The following is a 19,843-nucleotide window of genomic DNA, read 5'->3' on the forward strand; positions in this document are numbered from 1 at the left end:
AAGTAAAATAAAAAAAATACAAATATTACATTTGTCAAGAAAAGAATAAAAAGTGTAATTTTAAAAAGTTACATAATATAAATTTTTAAAAAAATCTTAGAATTCTATATAGTATTAGTGGATTGTGGACACCATTAATAAAATAATGATAATTAGTACAATTAGTAAATGTATGTGTATTAAATAACCCCACAAAGTTGATTCTAAAAGAAAAATAACAACAAAATAATCCTTCCAAGTTCGGATCACTAAGACATAAGGGATAGAACGAGACCCCTCTTCGCAACTCCCGTACTAGTTTACTACTCAAATTTGTTTGATCCAAACACAACATAACTTGTTTACTTAATTGAATCAAAAATCATTACGATGTGATTTGTTGTTTATCAAGTAAATTTAATTTTAACCACTTAATTTGTTTAGAATTTTTTTATTTCATGTTCTTTTAACATTGACTATATCTTATTTGTAGGTCACAATTTAAAATTTTAGTTTGTGATTTGTTTATTTTGCATTTACTCTTGTGAAAATATAATCAAGTTTAATAAATCAAGTTTATGTTATTCAGAATTAATTCGATTCAAAATTATCTCATATAATTACATAATTTAATAAATTATAACGATTTATTTAAAATTTAAAATTTTATCCTTATTCTAATTTACTCTCTCTGTTTTCAGATGTTCTTCCCATTTATTTTTTTTGGCGATCATATGCAAACTTTAAAATCAAATAATTTTAGTTATGAGTTTTTAAAAATTTAAAAAGTTGATATTTAAAAAGTATATATTGAGATAAATCTAACAAGATCTTATATTAATATATTTTTTTAATAAATCAATGAAAAATCGTAATCAAAATTCAACACTAAAATTGAAATAACATATAAAAAAAGTATTTAATAAACAAATCAATTCGAATCAATTCATTTTCTCGGATTAATTGGGTTTTTCGTGCCTAATTTTTTTTGTCACATTTTCGATCTAAGACATAACACAAATGAACAAACAAAACCCCAAAATAAAAAAATAAAAAAAAGAAACAAATCAAATCTGGATCTCCCCCGCCATTGAAGCAAACCTTGTTTTTCTCTATCCTCCATGCCTCGACCTCCAAACTACGAGTTCCAACAATGGTGGAACAAACAGCAACAAGAGATTCACAATTTCAATCCTCCTTCAATGACTTTTTCTTCTTCCTCCTCTACCTCTACCTCCAATGTCGAAAACCCTAATTTTGTCTCTGTGGAGATCTCTACATCTGAATCTATCTCTTCTCCTCTTAATCGAAAGGATCCTCGAAATCGCACTCGTAGTGTTCGACAACTCTCCTTCTTTTGTTTTTTGAAATTGCAGCATTTTATCCATTATCTCTTCTCTTTTTTCACCTTTTTTATCTCTCTTCTTCGTACTGCGAATCGCCGAATTGCGAATTCTCCACCATTACCTCGTCATCCTTCTCCCGAATCTAGGTTTTATCGGTTGATCAAAGTTTTGTTAGCTTTGGTGTTAGTTTTACTGTGCTTTGAGCTAATTGCGTACTTCAAAGGTTGGCATTTTAGCCCTCCATCCTTGCATAAAGCAGAGGTTTTAGGTTTTGTTGAGCTTGTTTATGCTAGCTGGCTGAGACTTAGAGCGGAATATTTAGCTCCGCCATTGCAGAGTTTGTCAAATATCTGTATCATTTTGTTTCTGGTGCAATCGGTGGACCGTGCGGTGTTGATGTTAGGGTGTTTTTGGATCAAACTTAGACGGATTAAGCCGGTCGCAGTTATGGAGTATTCTTCTAAGTCTGAAGATCATAATATCGAGGATTTTCCTATGGTTTTGGTGCAGATTCCTATGTGCAATGAAAGGGAGGTAAGATGATGTAGGTTTCATACCCCCTACTTTTTTTGTGACTGTAATTCTAAGTTTTTAGATTTATGGTATATTAGAGAAATGTAAGTATTCTTCTCATTAGTTTTTGCTTTCAAATGTTGTGGAATATGTACAATTTTTCTAGTAAATGTTCGAACCTGTGAGTTGAGAATAAGTTTGAAGATGATTTTTTGATCAAGGACCGAGGGTTTTCTATTGTAAACTTTGAAATTGAGAAGAACTTGCCTTAGTTATTGAAGGTTCAATCTACGTGTCTACGATTTGAAGAGCTTGCTACTGCAAACCTAACCTTTTCTGTTTTAGAAAGTGAAAAGGCAGTTTTAATAGTATTTTTGCTTAAATAACTTTAGGAAGCAACTACTATGTTGGTCAATGAACTATTCAATTTTCCATTGCTCAGGCTCTCCGCTTCATAAAGAAAATGTTGAATATAATATCATCAATAAATGCATCAACCTTAAGAGTTGATATTTCCTGACACCTTTCGATTTCAACTTGATCTTTTGAATCAGGTTCATTACAGATTATTAGTTCTAGGCTTTTGGCCCCCTTCCTTTCTTGAAAGCACACAATTTTAACCTTAAAGTGTTTGGATCTTGATTTGTTTACCAGTATCCATATACTGGTCTCCAGTGTGCAGTGTGCCTGTCAAAGAGACAAGCTGAGTATTAAAAAAACTAAATGATTATGACTCTTCGTAGTTTGACTAAAGAAAGAGGCAGAATGAATGAGATGGAATAGTGCCTAACTTAGTCAATTTTTTTTTTTATTTTTTTTTTTGGAGTATGCTAGAGAATTCCTGCAAACAAATGGGAGATTTAATTCTTTTTAGGTGATGAGACTTCAACTATTTGGCTAACTATGTGTGACTTGAAGATTGTTCTTGTCCAATCAGACACGAGGAAAGCAGATAGCTTCGTTTTCAAAAAAGACAGTATTAACAAAGTAAATTAAGACATACTCGCTCTTCTATTAAAGTTTCAAATTATTTGGACTTCTAAGAGTACCAAGTAACTTGAAATTTAGCACTACTTACTACGAGAATTATTGAATGACAAAACAAGGATTCTTCAAGAGTGATTATAATTGTGCTAATATTTGTAAGCTTCACGAAGGTAATTATATTTATCTTCTTTTGTATAAAGATGACATGTTTATTGCTTCTTAGAGCAAGGTGGAGACAGGTAGGCCTAAGTTTCAATTTCTTAAAGAACTTGTGACAAAAGATTTGTATGCTCCTAAGAAAATATTAGGCATGTAGATTAGAAAAGAGAGCTCAAATGGCAAATTATTATTAGATTTGGGATGAAAATATATGTGGTTGTTGAAAGGTTTAGGATGAAAGATGATAAGTCATTAGTGACTCCATAAGCTCAACATTTTAGTCTCTTTGATAAATAATCTTCTAGAAGTAAGGCTCTGACATTGTTGTTATTATTGTTGTGATATAATATCTAAGTTCAGCACAAAATTAGGCATACATAGTACCTTATGCTAGTGCAATCCATAGTTTAATGTACACCATGATGTGTACACACATAGACATGTCACAACGAGTTAGTGTTATTAGCTGCTTCATGGTGAACCTCGAGATAAGCACGTTGGGAAGTAGTGAAGTTAACTTGAGTGAATAAGTTATCATAAGTTTTAAGAAAATAAGTTATCATAAGTTACCTTGAGTGAATTCACATGTAAAGAATCATGATTTTGTATTTTTCACTTTAAAATTGTAAGCCTTTAATGAACTTCTGTAAGATTGCGTCATTACATTTTTTTGTAACTTCTTTTTCTTTCTTGGCATTTGAAATACTTATATGGAAGCAAGAAAGACCAATCATCTCTGACATTCTGAGTTTTGTCTCTATATCCTCACTTGAACAACTCAGCTCTCTTTACAACTTTTTTTCTTGTCGTTCTATCTTTCCTCTTGTACGTGATCTGTGTTGTATCCTGTATGCTTTCTGCGTATTAGTTGCAAGGCTAAATGAGTATCATATGCTCGTCTTAAAGATAAATTTGTTATTGTCTTGCACTTTGGTGATGTAACTTGCATATCTTCCCATAGTTGGATAATTATAATGTGATTATAATTTTTTTTACAACATCCCATTACTCAAATGGCATACTGTGGCTCCTACCTAGGCTGTTTGGAGGGGTTGGATGTACACAACACAACCTTAACGTCGTTAAATCGAAGTGGTTGTTTGTTATCCAACTTCACACATGTAAAAAGTGCACAAAATCGAGCCATTTTACTATATCCCATTAATGATTTTTTATTGCTAAACAGATTGTGTGAACTTTGAACAGGTCTATCAACACTCCATTGGAGCAGTATGTGCTCAAAACTGGCCAAGGGAAAGAATGCTTGTGCAAGTTTTGGATGATTCTGATGATCCTGATGTTCAACAGCTTATAAAAGCAGAAGTTCAAAAGTGGCAACAGAGGGGTGTGCGCATTTTGTATAGACACCGTCTTATCCGGACAGGTTACAAGGCAGGAAATCTAAAATCAGCAATGCATTGTGACTATGTCAAAAATTATGAGTTTGTTGCGATATTTGATGCTGATTTCCAACCGTCACCAGATTTTCTTAAGAAAACTATTCCATATTTTAAGGTACTCTACTATGTATTCATGAAATTTCTGTTTTGCTTGAATTTTGAAGATAACTTATGTTAGAGAGCTGAGATTTTTGAGTTATGTAAGAATGACTAGCCTATGGGCCTTCTGATACAAGGGGTTATCAGTTGGCAGAATATTCAGATTACTGAATAGGCTGGTGGACTATATTGTATCATGTTGTACTGGTGTATTAGATTATGCATTAAAGAAGAAGCTTTTGCGACTCATGATTGTATTTAAATATGTCCTCTTTCTTCCTCCATCTTATAGGGAAATGATGATCTTGGATTAGTCCAAGCAAGGTGGGCTTTCGTGAACAAGGATGAGAATTTGCTGACAAGATTGCAGAATATTAATTTGTCCTTTCACTTTGAGGTTGAGCAGCAAGTCAATGGGGTTTTCATCAACTTCTTTGGTTTTAATGGTACAGCTGGTGTTTGGCGAATCAAGGCACTAGAGGAATGTGGCGGCTGGTCTGAAAGAACAACTGTTGAAGACATGGATGTTGCTGTCCGTGCTCATCTTTGTGGATGGAAATTCATCTTTCTTAATGATGTGAAGGTTGGTATATGCTGGCATACCGAGTTTGTTAATCTGGTGAAACTATGTAGTATGCTTGTTGTAAGTATGTATGTTTTTGTAGTGCCTTTGTGAGCTGCCAGAATCTTATGAAGCATACAAGAAACAGCAACATCGATGGCATTCTGGTCCAATGCAACTATTTCGTATGTGCTTCATGGAAATAATCCGTTCTAAGGTATGCAAGACATCATTATTATTATTAGTGGACCTTTTCTTGTCTAGCTAATGCACTCTTTCTTTGCTGTTGTCTTTTACCTTTCAGGTGAGTTGGACGAAGAAATTTAATATAATTTTTCTTTTCTTTTTGCTTCGGAAGCTCATTCTACCCTTCTATTCTTTCACTCTTTTCTGCATCATTCTTCCGTTGACCATGTTTCTCCCTGAAGCTCATTTACCAGCTTGGGTAGTCTGTTATGTTCCCGGCTTCATGTCTCTGTTGAGCATCCTTCCAGCCCCACAATCATTCCCATTTATAGTGCCTTATCTGTTATTTGAGAACACAATGTCAGTTACCAAATTCAATGCCATGATCACTGGGCTATTTCGATTTAAAGGTTCCTATGAGTGGGTAGTAACCAAAAAATCTGGGAGGTCATCTGAAGCTGATCTACTTGGTTTGTCTGAAAAGGAATCTGAAGTCATGGTGGACACATCCACTTTACAAAGGTCCTCTTCCGACTCTGGCCTCGAAGAATTGAACAAGCTGAACATGAGCAAAAAGAATGGGAAAACAAAAAGAAATCGTTTGTACAGAAAGGAACTTACCCTTGCATTTATTTTGTTGACTGCCTCCGTTAGAAGCTTGTTATCTGCTCAAGGAATTCACTTTTACTTCCTGTTATTTCAAGGAATTACTTTCCTGATTGTTGGTCTCGATTTGATTGGAGAGCAGGTAAGTTAAACTCTTCTTTTACCTTTCCTGGGCAGTAACGACTCGTCATGGAGATCTGAGCCAAAGAACTTGGTCCATGCCAAAACAATGCCTAGATCTCTTTTACCAGGAGTACAAATATTGGAAGCTTTTGTGACCAAGCATAATTGGTAAGAAGTTTAGCTATTTATTCCCTATTGGCATTGCATGCTTATCAGCCTACATCTGTATCTATTTATTCGTGAAGACACTATACAGTTGCCGAGTTGCACAAATATTTAGTACGACATACCCTGGCTGGGTCTTCGGCAGACTCTAGTAAAGGGGGAAACCCGGTATGCTTTGCATTGTTTGTGGCAAAGTTACACACTTACACTGTGAATCACTGGTGTCAAGATAAGATGACTCCTGGTGAATATGTTTAATTGTCAGAACCATTCTTTTAGTGATTTATTGTTTTAGGTCAGTAAAAATTTGCTCTTTTTGTAATCAATTTAATTGTAGTGACATTTGTTTAGGTCAGTATGTTTTATCCTTGCTCATCTTTTAGATACGAATTAAGAAAATTAAACTTCAGATTGAGATATTAATGTTCGCGTTTTCATTGTACACTAAGTCATAGAACATTTATTTCTATTATTTTTTCTTATGTAGCCATTTGAGGCACAATAATTGTAAGGGTCGACAAACGCATGTATCGTTCTCCAACTCCATTATAAATATAGAGTCAATATTCGTGTAAGTTGATATGGATAGGTATGGTAACGGTGTAACACTGAAGTCTCTGGAAAAACTCTTGCTTCCTTGTATACCGTCACAAAAAAACATCTTTGAATCAAATTATTCATGTTACATTGAACTTGATTTTGAGTTTGATACTTTGTGTATTTGCGTTAGTTTACAAAATACTGCCTTTAGTTGGAATTAGTTGCTACATTATGTATAAGAAATAACATAAAAGTAGTAAGGTGAAAATTTTTTTTTGATTCATCTCAAAATATATTTTTATAATATTAGTTTTTTTATAATTTTCTATTATATATAATAGATATTAATTATTAAGATAATATATTGGATATTGTAAAAACAAAAAAGTATAGCAACTTATTGTAACCAGAAAAGCAGTACTAATATAATTAGCTTAATCAATGTTGAATTTTTTAACTGTTTTGATATTTGCAGTATTTTAAATTATTGCAAATTGCAAATTTATGAGAAAAGGAGTGTACTCACGTCTCACTGTGGTCAATGTTCACAGCCAAATTAGGGGTCCTAATGCAACGCTAAAGTACAATAAATCTTTATGCCAAAGTTGGCCGAGTAGTAAAAAACAGTGGAAATTAAACAAAAATAGTGTAAAAGCGTCAATCCATTTCAAATGCGACACAAAACCACAATATCAGCTTTCAGAATTCAAAGCTCTACGAGTTCTACAATCAAGATGAAAAAGAAACTCATTGTAAAACCACAAGACCTCCTATTCGTTACTTAAATATAGTTAATTAATAATTGTGTTGCATTCCTCGCCTTGCCGTTGTTCATTAATACAGCTTAGCTTTTTCCGAAGAACCAGCAATGTTTTAATAGATCAGGACGACAACAAAGGCTTCACCAAGTACGATTGCAAATCAAAGCAACAAGTTTCCCACTTACATTACTAGTTAACCTAGCTTGGAGAACATTTTTCCATAAAACTGAGCGTCCCTCTTATTGTATTCTTTCATCTTTTCCTTCAACCTTTTGTATTCTAGTTTCACATCCCTGCAACAGACAGCACAGCAATTATTTAAGCAACATTCAATTATAGTAGTATACTTGAAAACTATGATGGAAAGTTTATTTTCATTAATTTGCAGACATTTTCTTTTTAAAGAGGGAAAAAGCCATTTCTTCAACCTTCCATTCCCATCCAAATTTCCGACTTGGTTTTCCATTCAACCAAAATTTAAAAAATTCACCAATCATTTTGCAAATCTTAACTATCAGATTTGTTGGCCCACCAGCCGAGCTCATTCCCAAATGAATGATAGTTATTTGTAGTTGGAACACTTTATATGTTTATCAATCTCTTATTTTCACGTGTTAGGACTTAACATATGCACTCAATACTCCTTCCTCACCCTAATGACCACATAAAGCAGTCCTTTGGACCTTAACTATTATGCTAGAAGGACCCTCAATATACATGTGAATCCAACATGGCCACCCGTAGTTTATAATCTACTTTGGGCTAAAGTCCACACGGATTTGACATCTAATTTAGCATCTCTGAACTAACATCACTATCACTAAAGTAATAACTCTGTCCGTCATACTAAAAATGGCTCACACAAAAAAAATGATGGAGCAAATTGGGAAGCTTGGGAAGAGTGTTCACATTTCAAAATTAATGATATCCTGAATGATCAGGGGCTATGGCAATCTGAAAACCATCCCACAAATGACCAGAGCAGCTAACAAAACAGACCACAATCATATTATCAGATTGCATTAAATTTCAATTTACCTGTTATCAGGATCAAGTTCCAATGCCTTCTTGATGTCAAACTCTGCCAACTCAAGATCCGCGAGGTTTCCGTATGCCTGGGCTCTTCTGTAGAGCGCTTTAACATTCATACTGTCCAATTCCAAGACCTAAATTTCGCACATCGAAATTAGACTTCTCAACCTCACTAATGCTCCGTGTCAAATTCAAAGAATTTTCAAAATAGCATCATCAGGTATATTACCTTAGTGCAGAGTTTCTCTGCTTGCTTATAGTCTTTCAACTTCAGCTTACAGGCTGCGTTATTCAAATTGCAAGTTATCTTTAAAGCCTTGGATTGCTTCTTCTCATCATCACTGAAAGATGTATCATACTCAACAAATTTGACAGCCTGCAAGAAAACAAGAAATCAAACTAAAAATTCCTTGCACCATCATCAGAATATTAGAACTTAAAAATTATCGATAAATTTTTTCTTCTTTTTAGAAGCTTTACCTTTTCATATCTCTTTGATGCTCTTACATAATTGCCAGCTTTAAACAATGCATTTCCTTCTTCCTTTTTCTTCCCAGCTGCCTCAATCTTCTCTTCAGTATTCATATCCCATGATTCCTTTTCCTGAAGCAACAATTTGAAATGGTATGAGAATGGAATAAAGTTCCAAATTAGCCGTCATGAGTAGAACACTCTGTAACGGAATCTAACCAACCTTCTCAAATGAAACCAGTTCTACTTCATAGTATACTGTAGAGCTGGGAGGAACCACAGCCAAATCCTGCTTGGTTTCCAGTGAGCCAAAAGCATACTCTGGAGCAATGATCAAAAGAGCCACCTCACCTTTCTTCATTGTCAATACAGCTCGATCAAGCCCCTCAATAACTTGTTCTGCTCAGATGTTGTGGAGTCATGAACATTGTAAAGGGAAAATCTAAAGAGCCATCAAATAGTACAAACCAAACAGAGAAATGGATGTACCTTCATCTGTCTTAAATTCAAATAATTCATCCCCATCTTCATGACCCTTTCTAATAAACACAGTGCCATCTTGTAGCTTACCAATTAATTTCACTGCCAAGAAATTAAACTCCCGTTACCAGACAATTCACAGCAAGAGGCCATCTTTATTGTAACATTAGAGACTATCCTTACATTTTACAACAGCTCCCTCGTTAGGACGGTCATATCCTTCTCCTTCATTTAATATCTTTTTGACAACCTTTTTGTCATCTGTAACATTTGCAACAGTCTTCCACGATACCAGCTCAAGAGTAATTTGTAGAGTAGCATTGGGAGGAACAGCACCTTCATTACCAGATGTAGGCTTACCCTGCTCTCCAAACCCATCTACAAAACACAGACAACTAATGAATAAAAAAGAATAGAAGTACCCAGATGTAATCTACTTATAAATATAAAGCTTACATTGTGGTTTTACAGATAGAAGCACCTTCTCTCCCTTCTTCATAGTCTTCACAGCCGTCGACAATGCAGGACAGAAATGACCTGTTCGAGAAAATAAGAATCATCAACATCCTTGTCGCAAGACCAACTTATAAGACACAACACAAATTCATAACACAGACCTTCACTAACAGTGAACTCCACGCCATCAGATTTTGCAACCAATGTTCCATCTTCCAGGTGAACTTCATATCTCACTACAAACATAGACAAGTAGCTGAATCAGTACTCTTGACTACGCAACTGCAACTTAGATAAAACAATTTAGCGAGATGAGAGGCATACCAAACACCTCATCTGCATCCTTAGGATTTTCCCACTTCTCTCCTTCTCTTAGGATCTTCTTGAAGATGCCACCATCCTTGCAAATATCCTTCACACTGATCCAAGATAGCAGCTCCACATCAAATTGCAGAGTTGCATTGGGTGGGATAGTAGGAGGTGAACCACTTTCACCGTAGGCCAGCTCGGGAGGAATAGTCAAAATAGCATTTTCCCCCTTCTTCATCGTCTTAATACCAATGTCCCATCCCTTGATCACTTGACCTGTCACAGTTGTGATACACACACATCATTGCAAGTAAAAAGAGCAGCGTGTGAGAGACTACTTAATAACAGCACCACTTAGAAATGGTTCCAAGAGTTTTTTTATTCTTGCTTTAACTGAACTTCTTAGCTCTAAAACTCTACATTGAGCAGAATCTATCTGCTGGTCCCAAATTGTACAAACTAATCAACAAAATTACTTTATCACACACTCACATAATCATACCCTTTTGACATTTTTTTTAATTCTTGGATGAATCTACAAACAAAAAAGATAGATTCAGCAATCTATTAAGGTCTTGTAAAGATTTGGCGCTAACATATTACGGAATATTTCTCCAATGTTCTTAATCTAACAACCATAACAAGATTGACAAGTACACTAGTTTAACTCAAAAACAAATTTTTAGAACCTATCATCTCAATGAGAATAACGGCACCGCAAACTGTAACGAGATCGGTATACGAACTTCACAAAAAATATATCAAACCTAACCTATAAATCAATTCTACTTGATTAAATCACCGGAATTACATACACAACTTTCAAATCAACAATGACAACAGCAAAAAAGGGAAAAAATGTGTATAAAAACAGATAAAAACCTTGGCCAAGACTAAACTTGAAAGGAGTTCCTCGATCACGACTGGAATCGAACTTGGTTCCATCCAACAATGTTCCCGTGTAATGCACTGTAAATAATCCAAATTTCAATCAGAAAAACATAATCAATAGAAGACAAAATCGAAAATTAAATAGTTCAGAATCAACTGCCAAAAGAAAACCTTCAACTTCATCGCCATTGTCAGGAGTATCCCATCCTTCGCCTTCTTTAAGAAGCTTCTTTTTCAATCCTTCTTTACCGATCTCCTTTTCTTCACCAACTTTCATGACTGAAGCAGCATCTCCAAAGTCCATTTCCTCGTCGTTCATCATCTGTTCAGCTGCTGGCATATCGAAATCGTCTTCCATTTTGAACTTTCTTGAGCGATAATTTGAAGCAGAATAATCTAGAGAGAGAAAGACAGTGGCGGAGAGGTCTGGAGGACAAAAGGTAGTAGTTACAAGATAGGTCAGCCAAATGAAAGGAGTGAAGGGTTTTTTAGTGATGGGTTTACTTTTTAAAGAGGCAGAAAATTAGGGTACTAGAGACTTCTAGAATAACAGGTGCAAAAAAGATGGTTGTTTTCATGTAGAAAAGGCACAGATGGTTCTAGAGTAATGAGTAAAGAGCGATTAGCGCGCATCTCCAATTCATCTACAGCTGTGATTATAGGGAAGACCAAATAAAGTAAGAGTGTTATCCGTTATATGAAAACTCCGTATCGTATTCGTATAATTTTTTTTCAAACCAAAATCAAATCATCATTTTTTCTATTCAAAAAAATGGAGTTTCGGATCCGGAATGATCGAATATTCAATTTTGAACACTCTCAATATAAAGGTTCATGACGGTTTTAAATCCGACACGTAATCAAACCTCATAAAGTTGGTTTCAACTTAGTTCCTAATTTTGAAGGTCTAGAAAAATATACTCACATTCAAACCTAGACTCTTAAAAAACTTCATTCTTAAGCAAATTTTAAGTTCTAAAATTTAATCCTAACTTTGAATAATTAGGATTCTTAAATTTTCATGACTTAGACTCCTAAGTTTTAAGTATTCTATTAAACACGAACTTGAATCTTTTGGATCTAAAAAATTTAGACTCTTACCCTTAAAATAGGATAAGGACCAACAGAACATGAGTAGGATTTTGAACCCTAGCCCATCTGTAGTTGTGAATTAGATTAATTCAAAAAAATCACGAAATAATAACAATTTGATCTCTAAACCACCTTTCTACAATTCTACTTAATTTGTCCGTCTATTTATTTAAAACGAATCTTTTATTAAAAGCAATTGTTACGTTGTGTTTTTTTAAATTATAGCCGCAAATTTTCTTTTTGGGTAAAATGTAAATTATATTAAACTAGGAAGAAAATGTTGATACAAGCTAATAAGGAGGAAGCAAACCATCTAAAATGGATCATTAGCAAGCCCAAAAAATGGATAACAGAAAACATTGGGCACAAATACAAAGTGGCAAAAGAACACAAGGAAACCTAAGATGGTAGCACACTAGCACTAGCACTAGCACTAGCAGCAGGCCAGCAGGTGTAGGAACACTAAAATCCCATAGCACATAGCACTCACGGCTTTCTTTTAGTATAATCTTCATCCTCTGAAAGATCTGGTACTGGTAGATGTTGAACGAACCCATAGCACCAGTCGAAACCAATCCTTGCTGAAGGGGCACATCAACAAAAGATGATCTCGGGATTCCATCTCATTAAAATACATTGGACACTCATCAATCATCACAAACAAAAATATCATAAATTCTGCCAAAAACAACTATTCATGATTATGATCAAGTTAAATTAAAATAAAATGTAAACTTAATTTTTTGTTATCAAAAATACTACCTCCGTTCTGTTTTGTCTTCTCGTTTAGTTTTTGCACAGGTTTTAAAGCAAATTTTAAATCTCAATATCTCTAAATACACATAATAAAAATTATAAAAAATTCATAATAAAACTTAAGACGAATCTAACGAAATTTCAGATGGACATATTTTATCTTCTAAATATGTGTTAAATACATTAATCAAATTTCTCTCTCCTTAAGGCGAAGTATTTCAAATGAGAAGAACATTAGAGTATAGAGAAAGTACTAAACTTGCTGACTATTTGAATGCAAAATCAAATGGATAAACTTGCTTAACAAAGATTGAACAATTGACTTCATTTCAAAATTTTATAACCTAAAATTATCATCAATTTCATAAATTATTGTGATTATTTTTGTTAAATTAAGACAATTATTCGAATTAAATCTAATTCAATTTGTTCTTTAAATTAAAAATAAATGTTTGAATCAAAACTATATCCAAAAAAGAGGATAAATATTTATAAATGGTTTAACTAGTCAACTCAACTCATTAACACAAGTCTAGTTTTCGAGTCGAAAATTTAAATTTTTAACCGAGTCAATATCGACCAGTTTGAGTTGTGACGTTTCACCTCATTTCCACCGTGCACCAAGTGGTGTGCGCATTTTGTTGAAATTGATTGATTAGTTAATACTCTATAGTCTACAGATCCTGTGAACTTATCAAATATCAATGAATTAAATCAGCTTTGGCTCTAACTTCTGAAGTAAAACAGTGTATATGTCATAACAAAAAAAAGGAAGAAACAGAAAATTTAGCCAGTGTATTAGCTACTCAAAAGTCTAAAAAGCTCACATCAAAATCTAAAGAAGAAAAAATAGCATCATCTGTTCTACTTTGGATAAAAATCTTAAGCTAATTTTCCGGTCTACAGTTCATCATCATCGCCTTCTTCAATGTCTTCATCAACATCTTCTGCTCCGTTGGATGGTTTGCCGTTCACAGAAATGAGCTCGGTATCGAAGATAAGGGTTGCTCCTCCTACAATAATTTAGACGATTTAGATAGATGGCAAATGGCAAGACATCGCTCAAAAATGAAAATTTTATTCATTCACAAGTCTAAGTACTTGTGCTTTTCTACAACCAAAACATGGCTCGGATTAGGAATCAATAATAGAGAAATGAGAATTAGACGTAGAATAATGAAGTTAATTTTACATTTACTGGACAAGCTAGTGTCAAAGATGGGGGAAAGGAGACGTAGAATAATGAATCTGTTTTTACATACAAAGCAACATTTCAAGTCTTAGGTTCAATAAATTATAATTCTGCCGAGTATATGGAATAACTCGCAATCCCGTTTCCCATTCTCCTTCCCCTCCACACTCATTCAGTAACCAGCTACCATGAGATATGTATAGCGAAATGATAAACAAAAACGGCTATGCCACCAGCCGTACGAGTCAAGATGCATAAACTTCCGAAACAATATAAATTGCTCATCAGAAAATCACAAAGTTAAGATTTTAAAACATTTACGGACGTATGTAATAGCCACAAGCCCACAAGCCCACAAGCCCACAATCCCACACTTCAACATTGAAAACATGCTATGGTATAGAAAGAAAAGTTCACCTGGAATTGTTGGCGGAGATCCACTCTCTCCATAACCAAGTTTTGCGGGTATTTTCAATTTTCTCTTCTCGCCAACACACATCCCCAGCAGTCCTTGGTCCCACCCTGCATTTACAGCAATTGTTATACTTTCAGCAAGTTTTAAGCAACTTTATTTCTGTTTCATAGGAAGGACAGTAGTATAGACAAGATTTGATCTCAATTTTATAGTATCCATTATAATAATTTAGTATCAACAAGCTTGAAAACATTAATTATTCTTGCGATAAACACCACTTTAGCACAAAACTGTTCTAATGAGAATATGAAGAATTCCCAAAGTTATTTTCTTCTTAGCATGCTTTTTGTTTATCATAAAGAAGCAATGGTTTTTCGAACTTCATATTCAAGTAAATTTTGAGTTTCGAGTTTTATCTTTTTCAAACAAAACATAAGTACATTAACCAACTCAATAAGGAGGCGCACCGGACGCACAAGGCGTGAAGCACATCGAGGTGCCCTTCACGCATCTTGTAGCAGGCTTTGCCTCACCTAGCCGAGGCGTTTTCAGCCGAACCTGGGCTCGATGCGCACAAGGCGCAAAGCAAGGTGCGCTTTTTAAAACTAAGAATACCAAAGGCTGTATCTAATTGCAACATCATTTGCAACTACACATTAATAAGTACCTATAAATCATTATAGCTCTAATAACATTTAGGTGTCAACTTATCAGCAATCGTATTTCCATGTCTAAAAACATCACCTCGGAAATGAAGGTAATCAAATGAAATTACTGTAAGCCAAATTTAGCTCTGCCTTAACATAGCTGGGATCAAATGTCTAAGATCAAATCATAAAATAAGAAATCTGAACAGAATACTGTTACTAAGGGCCTTAACATCAGAACCAGCTGTAACTTAAACATAGAGTAAAAACAAGGTCGTATCGCATCGCATCGGCCGCGTTGTAAAGGTGTACAAAAAACCGTGTTTTGTGCCGTATCAAGGGATATCTTATGATTTCAACCAATTTCTAGGCGCTATGATAACCGTATTACTCTCGTTACCGCATCAGCGTTACGTTACTGCGATCGCGACCATTATCGCATTTTTACACTATGAACTTAAAGGTAAAAATTTTCTAAAACAACTATATGTCAGACTTTATCGACCCAGTACAATGCTTATAACATTTCCCATGCAAAGCCATCTGTACCAAAATTGGAATACAAATAACACCTCACATGGCCTAATAAACATGACAAGGCTCCATTTACCTCAACAATCAACAGTCAAGATACAACACACCCACAAATTCACAATTGCTATGGTTTTCACTGAGATTATGAAATTGTTCACAATGGGCATGATTTTCCTTTTTTAATACAATGAACAAAATCGCAAGCACCCACAAACTATTTTTCCAGCAAGTAAACAAGACAAAGCAGCTAATATTCACACAGAAATTCTAAAAACAAGTACACAACCCAGCCAAGCAAAGCCTTAAACAAATACTACATGTTCAATAGACCTACATCTCAAACAGCAAAGCTCCATTCACCTCAACCATCAAAAGTCAAGGAATGGTGGTGGGCAGCTGTGGTGGTGGGGGAGAAAAAAAGGGAGGAATGGAACTCCATGGAATATGTCGTTGATCTAAGTTTAAGGCCACCAGAAAACTCCTAGTTTGTTGAAAAAAGCTATCGGTGAAAGTCGGTGGTTGTGGGTAGACAATTGGGTAAATGGCCAAGTGGGTGGTTAATTTTTTTTTAACTTTTTTGTTTTTGGGATTTTTTGAGATTATGGATCCTAGTTTTGGAAGATTTTTGGTGAAATAGCCTAAATGTAAACAAATATTGTCGTGACAATATAAAAAACGGTTTCTCTTCATCATGTTATTGAAAAAGGCCCCTATCACGATCAATGCCTTCAATCTAAGAACAGAAGAAATATAACAAGTTCACTTAAATGAAGACTATAGTACCTTTAATCACATGGCCACTACCAAGTTCAAATTCAATGGGATCACCCCTTTCGAAACTGGAATCAAAAACAGTCCCATCTGTGAGTTGTCCCTGCCAAATGACATAAACAAGTAGCAGTTCGTATCAGACTATAGTTCCCAGAAGATGATCAATCTTATCATCCTTGGTTACTGTTTCCACTTTCCAGCCTTCAATTGCAAATAGTACTATTAATCTCTAGTAGACAACATACTAGAGAAAATCTTGCGGACACAGTTTTTTTTGGATTCGTACATAAAAAAAAGTTAAACACTATACTACACGGCAAAAGCAATCTAAAAACTTACCCGATAGTGAACCTTGATTTTATCACCTTTGTGAGCCTTGATTTCACAAGATGATGGCTTATACTGGAACATAAAATGAGAAAGTGAGATTCTATCACACTTAGAAAAGTGCATCTCTCAAAATAAATGCATATTAACAAAATGTGGCGCATGAGTTAGATACAAAAATACACTGATTTAAAGGGCATAAAACTGTGAAATTAATGCATATTACTCTTGTGACACTGGCGCACTACATTATCACATGGTGTGTTTGATCCCAAATGCAATTATCAAAAGATGTATCGAAAAAGCAGCTTGTTGCTAATGGCAAAAAGTATAATATACATGCACTACACCACAAGTGCTAATATCTGTAAGTTTAAATAAGACATCATTCCAAATGTCTAAATCTAAAGTAACCTATAATATTAAATGAGTAAACTCTCAAATGAGAAGGTCTTATGGTGAGATCATCTCTATTAGGCTAGCCCAATATAAACTTATTGTCTTAAAGGGATCACTTATAATCCTAAAGTGATCACTTACAGTTATGAATTGATAACATTTTATAGTCTTAGAGTAATCACTTATAACCTCAAAGTGATCACTTATAATACTAATGTAATCAATTAGAGATATAGGCTAATCATATAAGCTCATCTAATGGTGAGATGGTCTCATTCAGACTTGTAGTTAGTTATTCTACAATCTAAAGTATAGGCTTATAACATTCCTCAGCCACACCACTTAGCGAACCCAGATTAAGGCTTATGCATAGTTGTTTCTTATAGCCTACCATGCCATACAAGATACAACCTAAGTAACTTGAACTTTTCATTTCACACAGTTCCACAACACTAGGACATGGGTGCAGATACCTGCACACTGTCATTTTGGGCCAAGATCATGCAAATCTGTTATAATTTGCAATAGAAGGGGGAAAGACACTGAATAGTTATTGCATCAGAGTTTAACAGACCAAATTGGCTACATCCCACTTCAAAATGGCACTATGTATGCTTAGAATTTGATCAAGGCAGGAGATAAATACTTCTACGGCCCTGGTGGTTATCTGGTGGTTATTGGTATTAAATAATGATAATGGAAATGATTTGCAATGTAAATTATCAGGATATATATCATGTCATTCCCATGGTAAAAAACTTTGATCATACATATAATACCACATTTTGAAATGATAATGCATTGGAATAAATTTATTTAATAAAGAAAATGAGATTACTGATGAAGGACAAGCATGGGCACTACACTTGTCAAGAAATATTCTTACCAAAATTACACTAACTTTTCATTACTATTACCATTATTTAATACCGACTATCAAACTGACCGCTAGTTCTTTATAATCACCCATTTATCGGTTCCAAAAATACACGAAGGAACAACCATTAATTCCCAATAAAATCATAAATTGAATCAACCCATCAACATATGATTCTCAGGAAACAAATTCAGTCAAAAAAACGAGATCAAATCAGTAAGCATGTAAAATCCAACACTTAACATAGATTAAACCTCAAAATCAATAAAAGAATGAAAGAAATGTTATACCTTGACACCGATCTGTAATTCTTTCACATCATCAGACTTCTTTGCATAAGCTGTAAAACCAATAATTAAAAAAATCAATAAAAAAAGGGTTGCTAGATCCAAATAATGAAAATGGAGAAAATAGGGGAAATGGGAAAAGAGAGAAATTCACCAAATGAAAACAGCACCAGAAAAAGTAAGATCCCAATAGCTCTTGACATTTTTAGTTTGATGTTTTTGCTTCTAAGTTCTCTCCAACTTAGCAAACCAGTTTCTCACTTTTTCTTAGTTCGTTCTTCTTAGTTCTAACAAATAGGGAGTACCAGAGATTATAGATCCGACGGCTCGAAAGCGTCACGACTTTCTCGGTTTGTCCCCAAACGTAATAAATATTTTTCCCCTTTTTATTTTTTATTTTTTTTTTTGCTTTTTTTTAGTTAGTTAAACTGTTAAATTTTTTGATAATTAATTTCTAAGTTAGCTGAAAACTTCATTTTTAAATCAAAATAAAAAATGTGTCACATATTTTTAAGTGTGATAATTTCTATTAGATCGAACCGATATATGCTTACAAAAGTGATCAATACATTTATAATTTCAAAATGATCAACTATAACCTTAAGGTAATTACTTATTTATAATCATAACTTGATCATTTATAACCTCAAAGTGACAAATTGCAACCTTAAAATGATCACTAATTAAAAAATATCAAATGGGTTGATTGTATTGGTCTATATGATGAGACTATGTTATAGAAGTTAGGGGTGTTCAAAACTCGATACCGGATCGACCCGGATCCGGAAATCCGATTTTTCGGATACTTGAAAATGTGATTCGGATACCCGGTATTATTGGAGTTTTTTAATCCTTTTTATCTTTTTTCATTCATGCATTTTTTATAAGTCCTTGTTATTTTAAACAGTTGCATATTGTAAGTAGTGCACTTTTCCAGAAGATTAAATAAAGTCCTTGTTCTTCCTTTTTTAAGTTTATGTGGATAGTCTATATCATCAAAATATTTATAAACTAGGCTAAAATTCGTTGCTAAATATTTGAATAGGAAGAAGAAGAAGTTGCCGGTGCCCGATAGTAAGTCGAAGGTGAAGACTGAAGAGGCTGCCGGCGGTGAAAATAAAAAGGGTAGTCACTAGTCAGATTTGAGAAAATGAAGCATTCTAGGGTTTCTACTTTTCTTAAATACCCAAGGTCCAGCAGGATAACTATGTTAAAAAAAAAAAAAAAAACCGCATACAAAAAATGGTATCCGTATTCGACCCGAATATCCGGTTCTAAAATCGGGTACCCGGTTCGGATTATCCGATATTTACTAACTGGGTAAAATATCCGATTTTAAGAACAAGATAATTCGGATCGGGTTAAGTAAACCAGAGTTTTTTGAACACCCCTAATAGAAGTACAAGACTTATTAAAAATATATATGTATAGTGGAGTACTTTATTCATCGACTTTTGCTTTTTGGCTTTTAACTTTTTTTC

General features: G+C 34.2%; 3 protein-coding genes across 3 annotated transcripts; 1 reads left to right on the forward strand and 2 right to left on the reverse strand.

Moving 5' to 3' along the window:
- The first annotated feature begins 897 nt into the window (after positions 1 to 897).
- Positions 898 to 6,812, forward strand: LOC130813028 (probable xyloglucan glycosyltransferase 6). Its single transcript, XM_057678708.1, has 5 exons — positions 898 to 1,859; positions 4,191 to 4,499; positions 4,776 to 5,066; positions 5,149 to 5,262; positions 5,350 to 6,812. The coding sequence occupies exons 1-5, from the start codon at positions 1,101 to 1,103 to the stop codon at positions 5,986 to 5,988; spliced, it is 2,112 nt and encodes a 703-aa protein (XP_057534691.1). The 5' UTR covers positions 898 to 1,100; the 3' UTR covers positions 5,989 to 6,812.
- Positions 6,813 to 7,309: 497 nt separating this feature from the next.
- On the reverse strand, positions 7,310 to 11,664 carry LOC130813029 (peptidyl-prolyl cis-trans isomerase FKBP62-like). Its single transcript, XM_057678709.1, has 12 exons — positions 11,237 to 11,664; positions 11,057 to 11,143; positions 10,190 to 10,450; positions 10,027 to 10,101; positions 9,866 to 9,946; positions 9,593 to 9,787; positions 9,419 to 9,511; positions 9,153 to 9,328; positions 8,939 to 9,061; positions 8,688 to 8,834; positions 8,465 to 8,592; positions 7,310 to 7,719 (listed from the first exon to the last, which is right to left on the reverse strand). Exons 1-12 carry the CDS (start codon positions 11,421 to 11,423, stop codon positions 7,620 to 7,622), a joined length of 1,653 nt encoding a protein of 550 aa, XP_057534692.1. The 5' UTR covers positions 11,424 to 11,664; the 3' UTR covers positions 7,310 to 7,619.
- Positions 11,665 to 13,620: 1,956 nt separating this feature from the next.
- On the reverse strand, positions 13,621 to 18,735 carry LOC130813030 (peptidyl-prolyl cis-trans isomerase FKBP15-1-like). The gene is made up of 6 exons (XM_057678710.1): positions 18,517 to 18,735; positions 18,366 to 18,415; positions 16,812 to 16,874; positions 16,485 to 16,575; positions 14,523 to 14,627; positions 13,621 to 13,926 (listed from the first exon to the last, which is right to left on the reverse strand). The coding sequence occupies exons 1-6, from the start codon at positions 18,563 to 18,565 to the stop codon at positions 13,814 to 13,816; spliced, it is 471 nt and encodes a 156-aa protein (XP_057534693.1). The 5' UTR covers positions 18,566 to 18,735; the 3' UTR covers positions 13,621 to 13,813.
- Positions 18,736 to 19,843: the final 1,108 nt, after the last annotated feature.

Source organism: Amaranthus tricolor, chromosome 5 (genome assembly GCF_026212465.1).
Source record: "Amaranthus tricolor cultivar Red isolate AtriRed21 chromosome 5, ASM2621246v1, whole genome shotgun sequence".
Classification (NCBI taxonomy): Eukaryota; Viridiplantae; Streptophyta; class Magnoliopsida; order Caryophyllales; family Amaranthaceae; genus Amaranthus; species Amaranthus tricolor.